The sequence below is a fragment of the Lissotriton vulgaris genome, chromosome 3_1, assembly GCF_964263255.1.
Source record: "Lissotriton vulgaris chromosome 3_1, aLisVul1.2, whole genome shotgun sequence".
In the NCBI taxonomy this organism is placed as follows: Eukaryota; Metazoa; Chordata; class Amphibia; order Caudata; family Salamandridae; genus Lissotriton; species Lissotriton vulgaris.
In genome coordinates this window covers 1138729132-1138744201 of record NC_141689.1, presented here as the reverse complement: position 1 = coordinate 1138744201, position 15070 = coordinate 1138729132, and the positions used below count along the sequence as shown (strand labels likewise).

The following is a 15070-nucleotide window of genomic DNA, read 5'->3' as shown; positions in this document are numbered from 1 at the left end:
GTGATATACCCGCGTTCCCAGATAGGGAAGGCACCGAGGCTCCCATTCCAGGCCGGGCGGCAACGTCGGCGGGCTGCATGTGCCAGACACAGGTCTTGGTCCAGTTAACCCGCAGGCCCGAAAAATCCCTGAAGCGGTCAAGAAGCTTCCTCGCCTCGCTCAGCTCGTCCCCAGCATCCGCCAAGAACATAAGGAGGTCATCCGCATAGAGATAAATATGGTGTCGCAGCCTCTGAGCTGAAGGATCTGGTACGCCTCCCCCAGTCTCGCGCGCGCAGCTAACAGCTCTATTGCAAGAGCGAACAGTAAGGGGGAGAGCGGGCAGCCCTGTCTAATGCCGCGTCCCACCGGATAGGAGGAAGAAACAGCTCTCCCAACCCATACCCTAGTTGTAGCTGACGAATACAATATCTTAGTCCAACCAATATACCCGGCGCCAAGCCCGAACACCGCCATCACCGCGAACAGGTAGGGCCATTCCAGGCTATCAAACGCCTTAGCGATGTCGACCGAGAGAACGAGTGCTCTGCTGCTCTCCCTCCCGCCACGTCAAGGAGCCCAAGCAGCCTACGAATGCTACTGGCAGTATTGTGCGTTGGGATAAAGCCCACCTGGTCTGCATGCACCAACCGGGTCATCAACGGAAGGAGCCTAGTGGCAAGCACTCGGCTCAATATTCTGTAATCCGTAGTAAGCATGGAAAGAGGCCGATACGCAGTCGGATCAGTTGGTGATTTCCCGGGCTTGAGAAGTGGTATAATGATGGCCTCCCTAGTCGACCCCAGTAATCTCCCCGTCTTCAAAGCCTCCCGGTATACCAACAATAGTCTCGGAGCCAAGAGGTCTACGTACGCCGAATAGAATTCGATAGGTAAGCCGTCGCTCCCAGGAGTTTTATTGCGCGCCAATTGCTTAATTGCGCAGCGGATTTCGGCCAATGTAATTTCCTGCCCTAGGACCTCCGCCTCTTCCTCCTCTATCATAGGTAATTCCAGACCCTCTAGGAATGCCTGGGCTCCTGTCTCATCAGGTTGTAGGCGGCTGGTATAAAGATCAGCATAAAAAGCGCGGAACACCTCATTGACCCGCTGCTGATCATACTCCAACCGACCGGCAGGGGATGCCAGAGCCAGGATAGACACGCACGGAGGGGCAGGGTCCGCGAGCCAAGCCAGCAAGGTGCACACCCTGTCCCGCTCCGTATGCGCACGGGCCACTAACGCTTTATAGTCAAAGCATCGGAGCCGCTCCACTCCCCCTGCTACCACCTCCCTTCGAGCTAGTACATCATCACGCGTCCCAGTGCAGTCAGAGTGGGCCTTCTCAACCTCACGCAGGGCCAACTCGGCCTGTTCGATCTCCTGCAGGAGCAGCTTCCTAACCCCCACCCATTTGGCGATACAAACTCCGCGGGCCACCACCTTGAAGGCGTCCCACTCCATGGCCGTCGTCGAGGCTGTGCCCGCATTTTCAGCGATGTAGTGTTCCACCCCTTCTCCAAGTTCCGCTCGGAACACCGGGTCTTCTAACATCTCAGGGCGCAGACTCCAGTGAGGGATTCTGGGCTGCTCTGCCACCCAGCAGAAATTCACCAAGAGAGTGTTATGATCCGATATGGTGCGCGTCAAATACTCGCTGCTGGTCGCCAGAGAGGTCAGGCCAGCACTACAAAAGATAACATCAAGCCGGACATGGAGGTCGTGTAGGGCTCAATAATACGAATAATCCCTATCCGTCGGGTGCTGTATGCGCCAAATGTCGACAAACCCCCAATTGTCCTGCCAGTGAGTGCGCACCTTGGCCAGTTTATTAATCGGGGCCGATGACAGTGGGGGGAGCGATCTATCTTTGGCCACATTGGCAACAGAGTTAAAGTCTCCCCCCATCAGCACCGGTACTGTGAAATAATCGGCGAGGGCAGAAGAAACCGTCTCCAAGAAAGAGGCCTGCTCCACGTTAGGCGCATACACGCTACAAAGGGTCACTTTGCGGCCATACAAGTGGCTGCGTACCGCTACCTACCTTCTCCAGGGTCTACTAACGAGTCTATCAGTTGGAACGGGACCCCAGCCCTAATCCAAATCAGCACCCCCCGCGCGAAGGCCGAATACGTGGTATTATACAGCTGCCCGCGCCACCTACGCTGCAGTGCCCGCCCCTCCGCTTTAGTAAGATGTGTCTCTTGCAGGAAAGCGATCTGTATCCCCCTGCGAACTAAATAGGAGTGGACCTTATATCTACGCTGCATAGAGTGCAATCCCCGAACATTCCAGGTTATACATTTCACGTCAGGAGCCAGACCCATAACAACAGTGCAAACTCCTGCTCAAAGCGGCCCACCTCCCCCAGCCGCCAAGCAGTGTATTCCACAATCAAAAAGGTCACAATTGGTAGTACAGTCATATCAAATATGCGCACCAGCAGACCACAACCCCAAAACAAATAACCCCCAACTCCAAAACATTCCCCCACGCACAGCCCACCCCCCCAAGAACAGGCACTAACATAGTGAAACCCATCCAAACCACCCCAACTGCACACATCATGCAAGGTCAAGGCAAACCGAACGATACCATCTGGTGGGGGTTGACTAGGGCCGCAGGTGCAACCCGCAACAAATCCAGATGCACTACTCACTCCCGCATCCCCCAAGCTACCCCACCCCCCACGCTCCCCCGGACCCCGCAACACCCCATTTCCACTGCAACCCTAAGCGTTCAGAACCCCCAGGCATCCGGCCCCCCTCCCATTCATCCACGCTATCGCACAGCCTCCCGCCATCAGGCAAACCAACATTGCAATATCACAGCTCAAAGCTGATATCTCAACCCCCCAATCAGTCCCGCAACTACTCATCCAACAGTCCATCAGCTGTCGCAGGGGTGACCAGTGGAAGTCCCTGCTCATCGGAGACCGAAGATTCTCTTTCCGATTGTCCTTTTCCACTGCCCTGCTCAGACGCTTCCGACGTGGCCTGCAGCCATTCGCCAGAGATCGCCACCACAGCATCCAGGGCTTCCCTGCGTTCCATGGCTGTCTGCGAGGTCGATGGTTTCCGCAAGCTGTGCTTACGGCGCCTCAGACGCTGCGATCTGCGAGGCTGAGAATCCCCGGTTAGTTCACGCGCCTCCGCCTCCTGTCCGTCCTTCCCCGCTCTATAGGACACCAGCCACTCCCAGGCTTCATCCGGTGTATTGTTAAAATGGGACTTGCGATCTAGAACTATACGGAGCTTAGCCGGGAAGAATAGGGAATATTGGATCCCCTCCACACGTAGTTCCTTCTTCACCGCTTGGAAGGACATGTGGCGCCGTTTCGTCTTAAACGAATAGTCCGGAAACAGAGTAACAATGCTATTGTCCACCTGGAAGGGACCATCGCTACGGGCCTTCCGCAACAGTAAGTCTCGGTCTCGAAAGTGGATCAACCGCGCCACCACCGGGCGCGGCGGGTGGCCCTGCAGCGGCGGCCTAGCAGGGACCCGGTGCGCTCTCTCCAAGGTGTAGAAATTCGAGAAGCCCTCAGGGGCCACGACTGTCCATAGCCAATCCTCCAAATACGCCACCATGTCCGGTCCCTCAATTTACTCCGGCAGCCCCACCACGCGGATGTTATTTCGTCTATTCCTGCCCTCCGCCTCTTCAGCCCGCCGTTCCAGCATCGTGACTCGGTCCAAGACCCCCACCATGGAGGCAGTCAGCGAAGTCTGTGCAGGGCCCACCTCCTGAAGCGTGATCTTAGTCTGCTTCACGCGGTCCACGAGTTTCGAGTGGTCTGCTCTCAAGAGGCCTAGTCCTGTTGTGACCTGCGCAATATCTTGCTGGAGGGGAGTGCGAGTGTTAGTGATGGCCGGCAGTATTTTGTCCAACTGCAGCTGTAGCCCCGAACTCAGCGGCAGTTCCTGCTCCATCTTGGACTCTTGAGGCGGGGATTCAGCATCCGATGGGGCCGGCTCGCCTTCCCTCCGACCCCGAGGTTTGCCCATGGCCACCTCCAGCTACGTAGTCTCAGTTCGCACCTTCACTTCTTTATCCCCCTCCGTTCAGCCTCTGTGAGCCTCACCTGCCACGCGTCTCGGTCAAGCGATCGAGTCCCAGGTCTGCAGGGCGCACCCACCACCTACAGACCGCACGTGCCCACGCCAGTGACACCCTATCAACTGCTCTCCCATCGCTGGTAACGCACACAGCAGCCAGTCCAGGTGCGGGCCCAGCACCCCCAAGGGGTGGTGCATGCCAGTTCGCTACCCCCAGGGAGCTCGCTTTCTCCGGGGTACCCCACACTTCTCCTCAGAGCCGTCGCTGCTTCTTCTGTGCGTACATCCCGTTGCAGCAACCATGCAGCTCGTACACCAGTGTAAAAGCCAGCACAGGGGCACCTCCAGCTCGCCCCGCGTGTCACCATCAGTCCGGGGCCACTCGGCGCTGAACTGCATGCGCGGCGAGGGGCAGGACAGCAGCGCCCCCAGTGTCCCTCGCCTGCTGCCCCGCACTTCTGGTCCACCTATGCGCTGCGGACAGAGAGCCCTCCACCAGCCCGCTCCTCAGCCCGCAGCCTGTCGCACCTGAGAGGGGCAGTGAGCCAGGGCAGTCCAGCTGTCACTCTACGAAGTTGTGGGGTAGGGCGGGGGCAGCCGGCTGTCCTCAGCAGGCCTGCAGCACCCAGCCCACCATGTCGCACTAGCCGGGCACTCTCGGGGTGTCCCCCGCCAGTCTTAAGGGAACGATCAGGGGGCTCCAAGAAGCCTGTCCCCCTGCCAGAGCGCCACTATCCAGCCCCGCCTCCGATCAAACGCCGGCAACCCAGCGCGACACCAGCAGGTCCCCCGCGGCGCCTTCCAGGCGCAACAGCTGCTCCGGTCGTGGAGATCAAGGTCCACCACAGGGCTCCACCCCCGATCTCCAGCCGGGCGGCGGCCCGCTCTCCACACCTCGGGGCGATCCCAAGTTCTGCGGCCGGGTAACGCGGCCTCTGCCCCGGCCTCCGTGGGCTCAGCACTCCACCGCTAGGCACTGTCTCCGTCAGTGGGGCCCAGTGCCAGCAGACCCTGGGGCCGGCGCCATCTTGGGTCTCCAGTACATTACGTCCCCCGCTGCCATCAGCGTGTGCGGGGGGGGGGGGGCCCAGAAGGCAACGATATCAGGAGAATCGCAGGGATCGGGCGCAGAGCTCCGAGCTCACGCTGCCAGCCCCATCAGCTCTGTAGCCACGCCCCTCACCTCCTCCCACTCATGTCGCTGATTGCTCGTCCTGACCTGTCTGGATTTATTCCGGGGCGTGCTACATCGCACAATCTGCGCACTATCTTCTCGGTCCTTCACCAGATTAATCCCACCCTCCCAGCCGTAGCCACCCTTTTGGACACCACTAAGGCCTTTGATACTCTAGTGGCCTTTCCATTTTTATCTGCTCCCTCGATTGGGCTTTAGTCCGAACTTCATACGCAAGATTCAACTACTATACAAACTCCCGACTGCACGAATCCGGATGAACGGACAAGTTACCGACCCTTAACCATCTCGCTGGGCACTAGTCAAGGTTGCCTCCTCTTCCCCATGTTTTTTTCCATCGCAATAGAGTCTTTGGCGGCGCAACTGTGCCAACATGATACCCACGGGCTTATCGGTTTCTTGGCTCATGACAATGTACGCGGATGTCATCACGATCTTTATCCGCATTTCGGGAGAATCGCACGCCCCTGACCAGGGAAGTTGTTCACTTCAGCTGTCTCTCCGGAGTACAGGTCAACTGGAGCAAATCTGTTCTTTTCCCACTCACTGATGCTACTACGCCATTCACTGCAGACTACCCATTTATTTGGGCGACAGGTCCCACCAGGTACCTGGGCATCTGGTTGAGCAGAGTTGTGGATGAATTGTGGAGGTCCAATTTTGGCAGGACAATGGACTGGCTTGAAACTAAGATACCCGCGTGGCAACAACTCCTCTATCACTAGCTGGGCGAATCGCCATTGCCAATATGGCTGTACCCCCTAAATTCCTATATCTCTTTTTAAATATTCCCAATACTCTTCCATCACAATTCTTCCAAAAATTTCGTTCCAGCACTATCACATTGACCAGGGCTGGGCGCCAGCCCAGAATCGCTCACAATATTCTCACACTACCTTTGGTTGAGGGAGGCATGGGGGCCCCCGATTTCAAACTATGTGCACTGTGCGCCCAGCCAGCTTTCCCCTTTTCTGGATTCATTCGACACCTTTCCAGCCCATGTCGGATTTGAAGCGGATCAGACCTCTCCGTGGCCACTGCAGACCGCATTTTTTTTACCGCACAAGGTCCCCCGCTGCAAGATTGACACTGTTGAGTGCATGCGCTGGGGATGGGATGGGCTGCATAAATACGCTGGCTTTGATGGGCTCTATACGCAACTTGCCAGCAATCCGTCATTCCCCCCACTGCAGACAGTTGGTATGGCTCGCCGCACAGCTGACCTGTGTATTCACACCATTGCTGACATTTACCCCAACAATCACTTCTTCACACTTCCTGATAACGCTGCTCCACTCGATTAGCTACTCTATTACCAGATCAGAGCAACGTGTAGAAGTGATAACCCCGCTTTTCCACTGGCCCCCCAGCCCAGCGCATCACTTGAATATGTCCACTCTTCCAGTTCTCAGCGAAAACTGGTCACAAGACTATATGCTCTAACACTAGCTTCTTCCTCCAAAATACTGAGCACGCCTCACAACGCATGGGGTGCAGACCTGGAAAGAGACATCTCCTCTGAGCAGTGGCGATACTGCTGCAACCAAACTAAACGCCTTTCTCCCAACTATTGCCTACGGCTCATTCATTTTAAATATCTACACAAACTCTACCGCGCCCCCACATTGCTACACAAGATGGACCTGATGGACAGTGACAGATGAGCGCGCTGCTTGGCATCCGGTACGTCTTTGCACACCTGGCCTGGTTGTGTCCCAGAGTTTCCCCGTTCTGGCTGGAGGTGTGCACCGCAATCAGCTACATCATACTTGAGCCCATTCACCCTGATCCCCTAATATGCCTCCTGGGACATGTTTAACACAGTTCATTTTTTTTGTTTTTTTGTTTATTGGGTTTTAACAATTTAGATACAGTTTGACCGAACTTCTTATTCGAATTATATGCATACAAATAGTTGGATAATTTCAGCTAACATTTTTGTACTGGCATTTGTCTTTATACATAGTTGCCGCTTATCTTTATTACATTCCCGATGTTACATGCGCATTGATTCAGTCTGCGTTGATTATATGCATTCTGTAGTTTACCTGTGAAGATGTACCCCTGGTTAAGGAGCTATATCTGTCTGTGCCATTACTGGGGGTCGTAATATAATTTCCTGTGATAGGGCTGTGCTCCCTACGGACTGGTACAGATAACTTAACAGCCGGCTTATATCCCTGACTACTAACTTTGGTATTTAACCAGGGTGATTATTAGGGGTCGGCGAGGGTGTGTGCAGGCAGGGAGAGGTGGGGTCCTCCATTTGATTGTTCATGTTAAGCTGGCGGTCTCTGGCTGCGTGATGTTAAACACATTTCAGATGCTAACCGTACACTGACCATGATGCTCCTGGTGCTTGCTAAGCACCGGGTGGCCATTCACTGGGGTTGTAAACCGGCACCTTAGGTCAGGCGCTGGTCAGACGACGCAGCCCATTGCCAAAAACTCCTGGGCGAATTCTGGGATTTGATGCCAGCTGCAAGCAGACCTCCCCGACATATGGGGCCCTCTTGTTTCCTACCTCCACCGACTGGCCACCCCAGACGTGCCTGCAGTAGACTCCCTGACCACTGACTGCCAGATTGCCAGATTGCCAGCGAGGATCCCGTAGATGCAAACTTTACCACCTGACTCACTACCCACACCCCCTTTTTTAATGCAATAATCACTGCTCCTAAGTTGATGTGTAATGACATGATTACTCGTACCTGTCAATTACTCTGAGGATCCCACCTGTAAGTGCAACCATTATTACATTATTGCATGAAAGTGCTAGCCTGTAACATGCCGCAATGCTTAATAACGTTTTTGAATTCCCCCCAAAAAACAGCTTAGCAGCATGCAAAAAGTGGGGGTACACATGGAGAAGGATCCTACCTTCCTACAATCATTGAGTATTTCTCCTCAGTAAGTGACTGTGAGCGTGAAGCAAATTACACTGTGCTCTCTGAACTATTACTTGAGACTTGTGACAAAACAGCTCCTTAACCCTTACCACTGGTATCAGTGGTCAGTAAAGAACCGGCGCTATGATCATACCCTGGTAAGGGAACAGCAGCATAAATATAATTCTTACTACTCTGAAATTCTCTCTGCAATTCTGTATTCCACTCGAACCCTTAGGTATAACTTCTACAATTGTCTCAAATTTCAACTCTTTCTGCAAAATCCCTCACAAACTTAGAAAAGAATTCTGACAGACCTAAGAATGACCTGACATGAATTTTAAAAGTTGGAGCTCGAGTATCTCTACTTGACACAAGGATTTCCTTCTTAGGTGAGACTCCAGCTTCAATAACTTAATTTCCAAAATAAGTGACTGATTGCCTGCAAAACCTGCATTTTTTCAATCCACTGTTAAACCATTTGCCCTCAATCTTCCAAGAACAGATTGTATCCTAATACGGAAATAAACCTCACCTGCTAGACCTCTAAATAATTTATAATCGACCTTTGGAAAACAGCAGCAGCTAACACCAATCCAAACAGCATGCAAACAAATCAATAGCATCTGCAAGGAATGATAAAGACTTTTACTATCAGGATGAAGAGGTATCTGATCATAAGCGGAAGCCAAATCAATGGCAGAGAAACACTTAACCCCTTAAATCTTGGCAAGCAACTCATTATTCCTAGGAAGAGGAAATGTATCAACAGCAATATTCTTGTATAGGTCCCGCAAGTCAATGCACAACCGTATCAGCCCTTTAGCCTTCCTTGCAAATAATAAAGGTGCAAGCCATTCTGCACACTCACTTGGTTCTATGAGGCCCTTTTTTCCAACTTCTCCAACTCCATGGCAACCTCAGCTTTAACACTCAAAAGGGATGTTTCTCACTTTATGACATAGTGGTTTAAGGCATGTCATTGAGTACAATTTTGTGCACAAACCCTTTTGATTTGCCCACGGTACCCAGAGACGGTTAGGAAAGTCTTTATTAACCTCTCCACCAAATCCAATTCAGCCTTTTCCAGCAAGACTTGATCTTTACTATTAGGATCAAGTGTGATACCTAAATCGCATTGAAAAATCAAACCAGGAACTGAAGGCCCTAATTCTGCCACATACAATTTTCCAACAAATGTCCTTCTCTTAAAACTCACAGCTCTGTAACCTAACATTGGACTCTTTTCTCCTGTAAATGACACTGGATGCATATCTGTAGTCTCCAAACTGTTGCCTGGCACATTAAAAAAATGTCGCATCCCACACCACTCTATTCATAAAGTATATGCAGAGCAAGGCAGAATAAAGCAATAATACCCAGAAGGTATTGTGCAAATTAACGTGGAATATGAGAAGAAATGCAATTATCAAATAAAAAGATTCTGGAGTGCGAATTACAGTAAGGTGGATCTAGTGAAGAGTACGCACTGTAATCTCCAGGTGCCACCGTTAGGATTTCTGCAAGCTAACTAAAAAGCTGCAAGGTGTGCATGTCATACACAGGTATTGCCGGTTGTGCGTGTCAACATTGAGATGGCCACCACAAGGGAGCAGGCAGATATGCTGTTATTCCCAGGTGTAAATGGCACCTCAAAATTGCAGGTAGAATACACATTGCAGCACAATCCAAGACTGCTGCGTCGTAGGGTCATGTAGCACGACCGTTGACAAATCCTCAGAACACACGAGCCAATTAACAATGGTCTCTAAGCAACTTGACTTCGATGTGATAACTCAGGACCACGGCTGACGCACTGATGGGCTTGTATGTTTGCCTGTGTAAGGTACAGTAAACAGAGGCCTGTGAGTCCCATATTGGAAGCCCAGGGCCTTGGAAAGGCATGTGGAGGTGGAGGAGCCTTCCCAGATATATTTGTGGATTGCCTGCAGCCTTGAGAGCTGGGTGGGACACACACCGTGGAGGAAGGGAGAGCCAGCCTCTCTTGTGGCAACAGGGGCCTTGGATTCTGAAAAGGTCACTCGTCAGTGGGGATTGGGCCAGTGCATTATTTGAGCTGATAGTTTCTGGTGCTCAGTACCAGCACTTTCTTGGATTACAGTGCTCAGCACCACCTCTGCATTGTCAACACCGTACGTATGGTAGTCTGCCACATTGTGGCGTTCTCATATAATTTAGAGATGAGCAGAACAACGGTTGTTAAATACAATGTACATTAAAAATGACTAATACCTATCTCACCAGCCATTCCTCTAGCTTTGGGGACCTGAAATAATCTGAACTGTCGCACTTGCACGCAAGAGAGTTGGTTAGTAGCTGTTCTGGCAGCGATGACAGGGGTGATGGGTGGTGCAAGCTGCAGTGGTCTCCTGGTTTGGGCCCTGGCACTTATTATTTTACAAAGTAAGCACTTGACTGGGCACATCACAGCACGGAAATAGGGTGATAAAGAAATAATAAAGAATAAGGTTGGGTCCCTTGGTAACCTTTTCATATACATATATCAGTGAGGCTGACATCCATGTGTCAAGGCACATAAACTAATGTGCACAAGTTAAAAAACCAGCAACACCGTTCAGGGAGTGCCAATGCAAAAAAGAGGGTCTGTCTCACATACACAAATAGAAAAACCTATAAAATTGTACAACAGTAAGAAAAATATGCAGTTAATTAATGATAAGTGAATATTTCGGTACAGAGGTGACAGTCCCTCTACCCAGAAGAGAAAGTAACAACAACATGCAGACAGAGCTGCATTTACCTCTCACATCTCTATATATCACTAATGAGGCGCATGAGTGAGATTAAGGTGTCCATCTCTAAAACCAGATGAGGATGATACATCAATATTGATAGCAGATAAAGACTTCCAGGCTCATACAGCAGCTTACTCTAACATTGTCTCATAAACTGGTATAATCCTTTGAGTTACATGTATTGTGGATTGCAGTTTATTGTGGAATAGAAGAAAAACACTGCATGGTGTTGCAACAATAATAATCTGTCAAAATGCGGACTCTTTTCCCTTTAGTTCATAATGCACATGCACAATGACTCATCGTTGCCAACACTTACCTTCCTATAACAGGGTCAAGTTCCTTCAGATCTGCCAAGGTGGGCTGGTGGTCTAGAAGTTTGCCGAACAGCGCCAATGGAAATGGGAGATATATACTGGCGCAGTTAAATATCGTCATCCCACACAGAATCCCAAACAGGAAGTACGTTTTTGTCTTGAAGGAAGGCTGGAAAGAAACAGCACGTTTACTGTACACAAACAAGGTTTGGTAAAGCCTCACAATACACAAGTAAGGTATATAAAATAGATTACGGTAAGGGTTTCAAAAATAGGGTAAGAGTTAAGTAGGTGAATAACAAAGGGGGTGGGCTCACAACAGTTCTCCTCCTTAGTGAAGATGTAATTAATGACAAGTGTTTTAGAGTAGGAGATGTAATGACAGACATCGTAGTTGCAGGGGATGTACTAACACACAACTCTTCCAGGGACATTCAGTTTCTTTCTTTTAAATGAGGAGTTTAGGAAAGCAACATTTACTTCTGCAGTACTATTAAAGCAGGGCAAAGGTTCCAATACAAACAAGCATTGGCATAGCCAATAGGTCTCGCCTTTGGGACCTTATAAGTATTTATTTATGCAGCACAATATCCTTGGTGCAACAACATTAACTGGTGCATTGCTAAACACTTATAAGGTACGAAAGGCGAGACCTATTTCACTACTCCAATGCTTGTTTTTCTAGGAGGGTTTGAGCCCTGAGGCGGGTCTTTTCATAGTTTGCGGGTGAGCTGGAGTGAGGCGTGGAATGATGGATTATAAGCCAGGCCGCCCAGGCCACCTCAGTGAATGCCTCAAACATAGGGGGCTATCACACCGTCTGCATAGAACCATCCATCTCTCATTCGGATCCCAGTCCCTGAGGGCCACGAGCCGTGCAGGGTGTTTAGACACGCGCAGCAGATGTTTGGGACACCCCAACAAAGGATTAACAATTTTGATGCACGCCTCTTTCAGGAGGACAAAACGAGAGACACAATACTGGCTTTGCCTTATGAATAAACCCAGACTGGGGAGACTTGTGCGAGGCAAGCGGTCGTGGATCACTGCACATACTGTATCGATGGAAGCTCTTGACGCCTGGGCCACATCCATTCAATCCGCTTTTGTAACCTTGTGCTGAGTGGTGCACTGCACAGAGACCTAGGGGAAATTCACCATGGACGTCTACAATGTGAACACAGCACCCAGCTGCAGCGCTGGGCCTGGAAGACAAGCTGCACTACACCCTTGAAGAAGGGAGAGGGTGGCGAGGTGTTGCAAACTAGTTGCCCAGGTGAGCTGAACTCGAGGACCCCGCCATGGCATCTCAACATAGATGTGACCCTCGCCACACCCCAACTACAAAGCAACAGTGCATTGGAGAGTACACTAAGGGGAGAAAGGCTGTAGAAGGGAGAAGAAGAGGTAACATCAGAGATGGAGTGGGTGAGGTGACAACAAGGAATGGGACAGAGGAGGCAGGTGCAGCGGAGAGGGGAAAGAGGGATACCTTCTGTTGGCGATGGGACTGAGAGGGGATACGGTTTCACCTAAGGGGGAGACAGGTGACTGGACAGCTATCTGCATGCAAGTGATGTTTAGAGCTTCTTTTGGGAGACGAGGAGGGATGGAAGCTGCAGAATCTTGGGTGGGTGGGATTCTAACCCTAGCCACCTAGAAGTAGAAGACCAGTCGCCTCATCTTCTCTTCCAGCACGTCTTAGCTTCCATCCTGGTAGTGATCTCGCTGCACCGGAGGTCCTAGTCTTGGAAGGAAGGAAGCACTGAGGTTGCTGTCATTGACTGTCTTATAGAGTGTGACATTGCCCTGCATGCAGTGTGTGCATTCAGTACGTAAGTGGGGTTCTGTGAAAGCAAATGTATTTGTGTTGTACTGACAAGACTGCTCTATATTTGGGTCAGTTGTGCCTTGGGCATTACGGTGCGTGTGCTGTTACTGCTATCAAGATCTGGTAGAATCAGTGCATGGATGTACTTTTAAAGTTACATCACCAACAATTCTCAGCAGAGCTAAGTTCCTGCCAATGGAAAGCCTGGAATGCCTTCAGATAGTAACTACACGCAGTGGCATAATGAAACTTGCCTGGGCCCCCTGCAATGTATATGGAGAGGGCCCTCCACACTCCTGACCTAGTCAGGAGCTCTCATCCCCTGGGGCCCCCTGCCCATGCCAGAGGGTGTCCCTTAGAGCTCTGGGCCCCTCACACTGCAGGGGCTGCGAGGGCTACTGTTACGCCACATTGTTAGCACTCAGTGTGATAAACTGCACATGTATGACAGCCGAAGATGGGTATTTCAAAAACCACTTTTCAAAAAAAAGTTTCCTTTGTTGATAATTCATAGATCTCACTCTTCCCCGTTTTAGGGATTAGTGGTTTCACCAGCACTCTTTTTCTTTGCATTTTGAGACTCTTAATTATGCATTTAAAATGGGAAAGCAAAACGTCAAGAACTGGAATGCCAAGAATTCGGCCTGCACTGCATAAGTTACTGAAGTGCGACACGAGGCAACTTCTGAACAGTGATACAAAATATACCCACTGGGTAAAATCAGAGCTGAGGCCCCACTCTATGACACTAATCAAGACACTTCAAAATGGTTGGCAACAAAAACAACATCCCGTCACTCCCAAGGCGTCCCCTCTAGGGCCCGTTTCAATGGCTGTACAGGGCATTCTGAGAGATGGTCACACTCACACTGTTATACAACAATGATCATGTTAGAAAGGACACCTTTGTTTTTTGTCTCCATGGCGCAGTCTCGGGATGACTGGTTACTTGTGTCTTCCTTTGCCTGGATGGCCGGTCTGCTTGTGTCTGAGAGGGTGAGACGCTGCTGCTACAGAAGGCATCTCATCCCTTTACAGACAGTGCTAATGCTCAACCTTCTCCCTCTGTCGTGTCCTCTCTGAAAGCAGGGCACTGCTGCGGTACAGTGACTGTTTGATGGAATGGAATGCCATTTTGGCCAATGGAGACTTTGCCGTAACAGCGATTCCAGCAGGTCCACGAAATACTGAATAAAAAACACATCTCAAACGTGCAAGTAGAGATACATCAAATATGGAGATTTAAGTATTAGGTGTTAATTTCACCTTAAAAACTGTTGCTTTCACTTTCAATCTAACCTACCTTCCATTCCGATCCCTGAAAACCCAATTAATATGTCTGACTTTTGACTATTGACCCCCACACAGATGTATTGAAGGAATCCCACTGTTTGATGCATTTCAGGTGGCAGTCATAACACTTGTGCAAGATTGCATACTGTGAAATCCTGAGCAACTCCCCAACTCCGGCAGTACTAGTAAAGAGTTACTCCCATTGCTGTATTACATGCATGCTGCCTCCTGGCTGGTTGTCCTATGCCTGCATGAGTGGCTGATCTGCCCACAGATGATCTACTCATGCCATTCCTCAAGACTGCGTAGCCACATATCTGAATGAATCGCATGTTTCAATATGGCTGTGGGGTGCTCGTTTTGCTCTGCGACTGCACAAATTGCACGTTGCCCCATTGCTTTGTGACTTGCTTGTTGCCCCGTAGCTTCATGACACGTGCTTTGCCAGTGATCAGTTCATTAGGTTCGCCATCCTAGCGGACCTATCCACAACTCCGAAAGTCGGGCTGTGAATGAGGAAGCTGTAATTAGCTCGATCTCATTATAACCCCGCTTGGTGTAATCAGACTCTCAGCGCTGATACAATCCCAGCACTTCTCATCAGAATGGAAGGGGGGATAGGCCAACTGAACACCACAGGCGAGAGCAGGGTAATTCATATTTTTATATTTCTGCCCACATGCTGCTTGGCTAGGCTAATTAGAGTGCATAAGTGGTGAATTAGGAGGCAGAC

The 15070-nt window shown here is 50.6% G+C and overlaps 1 protein-coding gene across 1 annotated transcript in view; it reads right to left on the bottom strand.

Annotated features, from left to right (window-relative positions):
• Positions 1-15070, bottom strand: part of LOC147727569 (E3 ISG15--protein ligase HERC5-like) — a 479269-nt gene that overhangs the window by 67427 nt on the left and 396772 nt on the right. The window contains exon 18 of the mRNA XM_086963137.1: positions 11216-11382. Coding sequence (XP_086819263.1) covers positions 11216-11382 — 167 coding nt within the window. The remainder of the gene's footprint in view (positions 1-11215; positions 11383-15070) is intronic.